Source organism: Sardina pilchardus, chromosome 7 (genome assembly GCF_963854185.1).
Source record: "Sardina pilchardus chromosome 7, fSarPil1.1, whole genome shotgun sequence".
Taxonomy (NCBI): Eukaryota; Metazoa; Chordata; class Actinopteri; order Clupeiformes; family Clupeidae; genus Sardina; species Sardina pilchardus.
Genome location: NC_085000.1, coordinates 25,037,641 through 25,046,579, shown reverse-complemented (window position 1 = coordinate 25,046,579; position 8,939 = coordinate 25,037,641). Strand labels below are relative to the sequence as shown.

At 41.4% G+C, this 8,939-nt stretch overlaps 1 protein-coding gene across 1 annotated transcript in view; it reads right to left on the bottom strand.

The window, feature by feature from the left end:
- nol4la (nucleolar protein 4-like a) overlaps positions 1-3,748 on the bottom strand; it is a 41,229-nt gene extending 37,481 nt beyond the window's left edge. The window contains exon 1 of the mRNA XM_062541463.1: positions 3,275-3,748. Coding sequence (XP_062397447.1) covers positions 3,275-3,616 — 342 coding nt within the window. The 5' untranslated portion in view covers positions 3,617-3,748. The remainder of the gene's footprint in view (positions 1-3,274) is intronic.
- Positions 3,749-8,939: the final 5,191 nt, after the last annotated feature.

The window sequence follows — 8,939 nt, the reverse complement described above, 5'->3', positions numbered from 1 at the left end:
AGTGCATGCCTGTCTCCACATGTGTATGTGTGTGTTTGTGGAAGAGAGAGATATAAAGAGAGAAAGAGAGAGAAAATTTGTGACTGTGAGTGTAAGTGACTCCACAAGGCAACAAGCTCTCCGACTCTTGTCTGACATTCCTCACTGTCACTAAAAGTGTGTGCTATTATCAAACATCAAACACCCCAATTAATGAACAAGACCATGAAAAACAATCTACTACAGCATGTAAATCTACAGTGAGTGTGTGTGTGTGGGGGGGCAATTGTTTCTGAAATATGAAACAAACTCCAACTGAAAAGCGCAATCAGACAACCAGAAACAACTGGGTGTCACAACAACTCCGTGAACTTGTGGACTTCATGACATGACATGAAGCTCCCTTGGAACACTGTCATTCATGACAGCTGGATCCGACAAAGACAGCCCTTTAAAAAGACTCTCATCAGCTGATTCATTCTAGAATGCATTCCAGAATGCCGCCTTACACATCAAACCCTAGCATGAGGCTGCAACAGACAGTAATCCCCAGCGACCAGCAGAAGGAGAAGAAAAAAAAAGAGAAGAAAGATTGATGAGCTGAAAAACAAATTGAGGCTTTAAGGAGGTCTCAATGGTTCTTTAATAATGACGGTGGCTGACAACAGCGTGTGTAACAATTATCACAGCGTTTGCCCTCAACAAGATCAACAGTCAGCACCATGGAGAGAGGAGTGAGAGAGAGAGAGAGAGAGAGAGAGAGAGAGAGAGAGAGAGAGAAAGGCGCTGTTAACGCATGTTAAAGGATGACAGATTAAACATATGGAGCCAAAAAAAGGGGACAATAAAGGAGTAACAATTAGACTGTTAACATGACAGGGTGAGGGGGACAACATTAAAAAGGTGGGGGCTGTGGGGGTATTGGAACTAAGTTTTTATAAAGGCTGGCAATCTGTCTCCAGATCAATCAGCGTTGTTTTATGACAACAGAACAAAATATCCATCTTTGTCCTGATGTTAATTGAGCTACTTTAGGCCAAGGCTTGTCAATGGGTTGTGTGATGCTGTATGTAACTGTGCGTGTGAGTGTGTGAGTGTGTGTATGTGTTGGGTGGGGGGGAATGCAACAAGTGACTGACTCACAAAGCTGAAAAATAAACTTGTCCCAACATCACAATACCACAAACAAAAGGTTTATGATCTCTACAATTTAAGCTACCTGTATATTGATTATTGGGCCAATGTGCAAAAATACTTTAATGTTAACTTAAAGAATTCTTCCAGTATATTACGTAATAGCTAAATATTTTATAGTTAACCTTGTATACCTTTTCATTAAATCTCAGGATTGACTCTGAACTTCGGAAGTTTTCTGGGAGATACAAAACATTGCAAAATTCACACTAAATTTTGGGGCAGTAAATGCGCCTACACTTGATTTCCCCCATGTTCAAGGATATTTAGTGTTTTATTACCCAGGTCAGCTCATTCAAAGTGAATAAAAGGATTGAATATCAAGAAAACGTTTAATTTAAGTCACAGAAAGAATCACACATGCCAATATGTTTCAGAGGGGTATTATATGCTATTATATGCTATATTTTACCTCTGTAGCCTACAGGATATCCATAGTCCTCTGTCTGTAGCCTACTATACATACACAAAGAGCCAAGAAGTTTTTTGTTGAATTCATCACTCAAGTTTGTTTATTTAGCAGCTGAGTGGCTCCTGTCCCCTAAAAGACTGTAGGCTACCAACTGCCTGGGTGGCTGTAAGCTGTTGGCGTGACTCCCTGAGAGGATTATTTAAAATGGTGGCTCATTTTCTGGCACCCCACAACCATAGTGACACGTTGACACAGTGGTAGGAAGAGGAACTAAATAAGAGAAATTCAGTTGATCAAGTTTCTATCTGTCAAATAAAGAGTGGGCTTCGTTCATTCTATAGACTAGTTTATTCTGAGCCCATCCTCTAACCATCAACCACTATCCCAGGACAGCTACTGCAGCCTAACCTATATTCCTGTAAGGCCATGCCCAGGATGTGCCAGCCAACATAGTCTTATGTGCCGTGATATCCATGCATGATCTTTGTGCGTCAGTAATAACACATTATGGTGCATCACGCAGACGAAAGTGGCCTGAATGCTGAAAATAAAACATAATTTGTAAAGCATTTGAGTTAGGCCGTGTGAATCATATAAACCACTGCATGATGTGAAAAACATATTGGTCTCATATAAAATGGAGACTTAAGGCTATACTATAGGAACGGCTGGGTTACCAGAGCAACGAGTGCCAACAGTCCGCTCTGCCTTCATCCCGCGCAGGACAATGCAAGCGGTGGCAATACGTAATATCGGCACGCGCTGCCATAGTGAGTTCACTTTCCATTGTGTAGTGTTAAGATTTAGCGGACGTTGGACCACATTTAAACCTAAATCTCTGAAAGTACCCTCTAATACCAACGATTAACATTGAAATAGTAAAAAGGAGACCGCATCAGCGCTTGGCTGGAAGGAGGGCGGTGCGCGAGTCCTTTGAGGAGATTCTGCGGGAACATTCTCTGTCCCGTCACATTATTGGGAAGGCTAATTACATTATTAGGTCAGCTTTCTAAATATGGTTCTTATTAATCAATGAGTATCGTCCCTGGCATCCATCCTAAAAGCGCCCTCCCTTCTGTGCGCCAACAACGCACCCTGGCATCCCCAACAATTTGGGTAACCTACACCATAAGAGCGCGCAATCCCGCCCGGTCTTGTAGCGTCATGTTGGCTACAGTCTTTCTGTGTCATTTTAAGCATGTGGAGAAAACATTTGATCGTAAGCACATTCAATGGCCCGAGTATGAAGACCTAATCAAAACCTCATAGATCATGCCCTTCAGTTCGCAGGACAACGCCATGCCCAGTCGTTAGACTGTGCGGTAGCTTATGTCTTGACCAGGACACCATCATCACTACACAGGCAATGCTCCTGTGAGGCAGCAGCGTTGCTATGGCAGCTAGATCTCAGAGTAGGACTGTTCTGCTCGGTTGAAAAGGAGTGATGTGAGAGTCGGACAGAGTCCGGTAGTGTTTGAAGTGAAGAGGAAGTACATGTCAGAGGAGTTATAATAGCATGCGCTCTCCGGCCATTATTAAACGTGCGTTACGCGGACAAATAAATTGTATATGTGCTTTAGGGGGAACATGTATCACACACAAACACACTTACACGAACAGTCAGACAGCCAAGACAGCTAAAATACTTCACACGGTGTCCCAATAACGTTGAAGGAAAATACACGTTACCGTTGATTTGACAGGAACGTACAGGACGGGCTTCCCCGGTGCTCCTTTCTTGTTGTGCTCGCCCAGAATGTTGTTTCCGACCTGAAACCCTTTTGACTTCACCCAGAATTTGAATTTGGCATTGATGTGGCTATTATCAACGTAAACGCCCTCTGAGTCGTCGTTCTGCAAAAGAGTCTGCATAATTTTGTTGTATTTTCGGCGGGTGACCGTCTTTGTTTTACCCGAGTCACCGTAAGTCCGGAGACACCAGTCCTGAAATTCCCTGAACATCTCCGCCTCTAAAACGACGGGGCTTCGGCTCCTTTTCGTTAAATCCGTGCATGTCTTTTTAGTTGTCATAGCGTTTTCTCTATGGACCTTATCCCTTTGTTGTATAGCCTGATGGAAAAAATAGGCTATTTGAATGCCAGCAACTGAAATGGGAACAAACTCCCCCTCCTCTCCCCGTCCCGCTACGAGGATGATTGTTTCGAGACCTAGGTAGGCTTTCCACACGAACAAGCAGGAAAAGGCGTCTGGGCCGGATTCGGGCAGCCGCACACCTGTTTGCAGATTCGCCTACTGTCCCAAACCGCAACGGCAAATGTCACTCGCTCACATCATCCGCTGTGGAACTGAAAGAGGGGGCCGTCCTACGAAACGGGTATCTCCCACCTGTGCGTAAACGGTCTCTTGACTGAGGTCTAATATATGAATAAAACCCACAAGGCTACGTGGGATGTCAAACGACGTAGACAATGGATAGTTATTTTGGAGACTGACATTTATTTACGTCTTAGCAGTCTATGTGCCTTTTAACCGATGGCCCATTAATTCTCTACGGGATGCCACCGATCCCGATACGACCCATAGACTAATGATAGACTAATCCGCAGAAATAGACATATCAGAGTTTATGTGGTATGAATAACGTTTCTAACATGGTGACTAAATGTTACAGGATGGATAAAAAGCACTTGCAGTCACGCGCCAGCGGGGATCGTCCTCATTCTTTCCACCTGTTTGAATCGGACCGGCGCGTGCGCTGCCCAGTTCCGCTTTTACACATCAACACACACGATTCGACATAATCTTACTTTGTTAGATTTTTCTTTTAGCCCAGGCGAGACCCATACGACTCAATTTGAACGTCAAGCACCGTTACGCTTTTGTCGAAAGAGAACAGAACACATTTTGTTAGGGGACGTTTAAAATCAGGAAGTGTGCGCGATGGGCAAGATTTCAAAGCAAGCAAGTCAGCCACACACGGTTAGTACTGTAGAGAGGAGAGAGAAAATGTCCGATACGGACAGTTTGGGTTGAAATGCCTAATCATGACAAATAAATACGCACATCGTATCTAAAAGAAATAATTGTATGTATTTTACGTTGGAGATTCTATTTTCTATTTCTTGTTTTCTCCAGGGTCGTTTAACGTTTCACATACCATGGATTTTACAGCAATTCCTTTGCTGCATACTTGGATAAACATATGATACAATTATTGACCTGTGTATGATAGACTACAATATAGGCTAGTTGATGTTAACATTGTTACAACAAACTGAAGAGTTTATTGTCTGTCATGGGATCTCTTCTGTGGTCATTTTATTGTTTTCAGATAGCTGAAATAGGCTATAGTTCATGAGATGAGATTTCAACACATAGGCTATGCGATACCTTGAATTATCTTCAAGATGTAGCCAACAATGTGAAAGGGAACTTTCAAAAATGAATAGGAATGCTGTCTCTACTTTATCTTGAATTCTCAGCATAGCACACAGATCTTTTTCACTCTGCTCTAACAATCTTGAGTAGATCTACACTTCTAAATTCATCTGTTTATGTCTCATGCTGTTTCCACCAATGAGATGTCCTACACTGCAATATTGTGCTTTGACAATTCAAATAACCCTTACAGTTAAGCCCAAAATTATTAGCCCCCCTGAAATTTTGGAACATTACTCTAAAATTCTCCCTAAATTTTTCATCCCTGATCAAATTTTAAAAATCAAACATTCGCCAGTGTTATTATGTAGAATCTGGTGCATTTTGGAGTGTTAATATGTTATTAGGAATGCTTAATCTCAAATTGTGTGAAAAGTGGAGTGGTCAAAATTAATAGCCCCCATGTGATTTTTTTGCTTTTAAACACACACGACCAACCTGTCACCTTTCAAGCCACACCTTTGCAGTTAGTTAATGTCCAGACAACACCTGAACACCCAACCAGCATTGATTGTTTACCTAAAGACTTCAAGGAACAGGCCTACAGGCACTTGGAACACCTGTCTGAGAGGGGACTGCCTTTACAGGCATACTGAAGATAAAGGAAATCTGTCTGGACCTCAGAAAGAACATCATTGAGGCCTATAATATGGAGAAAGACTACACTGTAATCTCTAGATGCTTCACAGTCTGTAGAACAGCCGTGCAAGGCATCATTACAAAGTACAAAGAGTTCCAAGTTTGTGCATAACAAACCTAAGTGTGGATGAAAATGCTAAATATCTCAATCTAGAGAGAAAAATCATCAGGGATGTTAGCAAGCAACCCTGCACATCCGCCAAAATGATAGTTGCTGACCTTGAGACCTCTGGGGTTAAAGTCTTGAGGAAGACAGTAGCGAGGGATTTTTATTGTGGAGGCCTCCAAGGTCATCGGCTGAGAAAAAACCCATTACTCCAAAAGGGGTGCTTCAAAGTCAGACTGAACTTTGCCCATGCACATTTAAAAGCTAAAAATGAGTTTTGGAAAACTGTCCTTTGGTCTGATGACATTAAACTGGAGCTGTTTGGGCCCATGGATGTTGCCTATGTTTGGCGAAAAAAGGGAAGGCCTACAACCATAAAAATACAGTTCCCACAGTGAAGCATGGTGGTAGGAGGATCATGTTATGGGGCTGTGTTGCTGTCTCAGGCACAGGGAGCCTTGTTTGGGTGCATGGGATCATGAAAAAGAAAGATTATGTTGACCTTTTGAGGGATAACATCAAGACGCCTGCTCTTAGTCTAGGCTTAGGTCACCACCAGGTCTTTCAGCATGATAATAACCTAAAGCATAGTGAAAAGTGGTCTAAAACGCCCTAAAGGATACCAAAATCAAGGTGCTGGAATAGCCTACACAGAGACCAGACCTCAACCCCATTGAGAATCTGTGGCACGTGCTTAAAGCAAGAGTCCATACAAGAAAACCATGCAGTTTGGACGAGCTGGAGCTAAAGAGTGCTTAAGAGATATGTGCCAACCTAGTAAAAGACTATTCAAAGAAGTTGTTGTCAGTTGAAGCAAAGAAAGGCTATACTATTGACTATTAATGGTCTGGGGGCTAATAATTTTGAACATGTCAATTTTTGCTTTTCTTGTCACAAATCAGAGCATGAGTAAACAATGATCATCAAACTTTGTGGGCATACTGTTTTTGCGCTTCTGTAATCATATAAACTAGGCACATTTTTGGAAATGGTCATTTTCATGTATAAACAAAGGATTATGTCTGAATTCATAAGGGGGGCTAATAATTTTGGGCTTAACTGTATCTCCAACATTTCGACTATGGGAACTGTTCTTTCACTATAATCATCCCTTTGATTATCTTGTCAAGGACTCCGATCAGGCATGTTTGTGGAATGCAGGCCTCAACATCAGCCCCTGTATTGATTTACATGGTAACTCAGTGCCAAAACCTGAACCGTCGGGTATGGCTGTGTGTCTCTCATCCCTTACACAGATGCTCCAGGTTGTCAACATGTTTCTTCCTTACTCTGCTTGATTTTAGACTCTTTTTCAGCCTTTTCCTGACCATGAACTCGACATGTCCATCAGCGTTTAGTACATCTCTCTACCTCAGTGTCCTACATGCAGTACCTTCCTCTAGAATGACACTTTTATCACCTGCTTCACCTGCTATTTGTGTAGTATAGCCTACTATGGACCGAAACTGTTTACATTCATGGTGAGCTGTTGTAAGATGTTATGTCAGCTTTTGTGAATATCAGATAGTTAAAAGCCTTTTTCTGATATCTCTAACACGTTTAGTTTCTTCCTGTGTGTTTCTCTGTGTCAGAGTAAGGTGCTGATTGGCAGATGACAAACACATCTAATTACACACCCTCTGCTATTTGCCTTTGTTTGCCGCTTCTCTTTGTCTCGGGATGTTGCCACCTCATTTAGCTCCATCTCTATCCCCTTCCAGTCTCTGTTTCAAAATCAGTGCCCGCCAATACAGTAGCACAAATGAAATGAAAGAAAAAGATCATTGATTAGGTCGTGGCGTTCTTCTTATAGTCTGCACAAAGTTATTTTGACATTGAATTTCCTTTTTATATGCAGAAGAAGAATGTGTCTGTCTTCTCTTGGATATACTGTAAGTGGTTTGCACAAGAAATACAATCTACCATTGTAAGTTCAAGACTGATTGTAAGTGTTCCTGTGCAGTTCACTGCAGTGACCAATTCTTTTCTGCCCTATGAACTCTTTTTGTGAACAGAAATACTGTGGTGAATGTCCTATCCAAAAACTCAGGCTTAAAGAAAAAAAAACTTGTATTCATTTAAAAGTGAAAAGCAGGAACAGGTAAATAACTCAAGAGTACGTTTCTAAACTGTATGCAAAGCAAACATACAGAGAAATGCCTAATGGTCTGTCATTGTTGGCACTTTCACAGCTACGGAGCACATATAGGACTGCCATACTTGAGGAAGTATATTCCACCATGTATTAGCAGAAACAAAAACATGACTGGGGAACATGGACGTGGTACATCTGCACCAAAAAAAAAAAAAAAGTTTTACGTTTGTGTGCTGCAGTGATCTTTTTGTGCTATTACAGACTGTCCTTCTTCTAAGAAGCAGCAGACTGCCGCAGCAAAAGCGTGATAGAATAATCTTAGATGAAAATCATCTATTTCAAAATCAAATTGGTTTATTTCCTTTCCCTGTGTCAAAGGGAGGGTATTGTTTGGATGGATTGATATTCCTGAAAGGTTGAGAGAATTTTGATTCAGCCAGCTGACCCAAGGTTTCCTTTGTTCTTTGATTTGGGTAATACTTCTGATGCATACAAGACTTGAAGTGTGTAAGCAGGGGCACTGCGTTATAGTACAAGCCAATTTATTTCTTAAAATAACGTAAATGTGTATATTAGCTTGCTATCACGGTCAGGTTGTTACAGTCTTGACCCTTTCAGTAGTCTCCTGGCTTCTAAACCATAAAATTAGAAAGCTAATTTGACATCGGATTTTAAGATGGAATATTACCAAATTGGCAAAACTAAAAATGTAAACAAGTTGCTAATTTTCCTTATTTATTACCAGTGAACATTTTTGTTGACTGTTCTAAATATATTTTTTCTTTTATGTATTGATCCCACAATGATTGACACATCATTTCAATCGAGTCAGTTCAATTACAATGCACCTTGGTGTATGTATGTGTGTTTGTATAGTTGATAATGCAATATTTATGTGTGTGGGTATGCATTATGTGTGTGTGTGTGTGTGTGTGTGTGTGTGTGTGTGCGCGCGTGCATGGGTTTGTGTGTGTGTGTGTGTGAGGCTACGTGTATGGGACAGACAGTGTGTGTGTGTGTGTGTGTGTGTGTAAGTGTTTAATATTTGTGTGTGTGCGGGATATCTCCATGCATGTGTGCATTATCTGTGTGCATCTGTGTGTGATGTGTTGGTA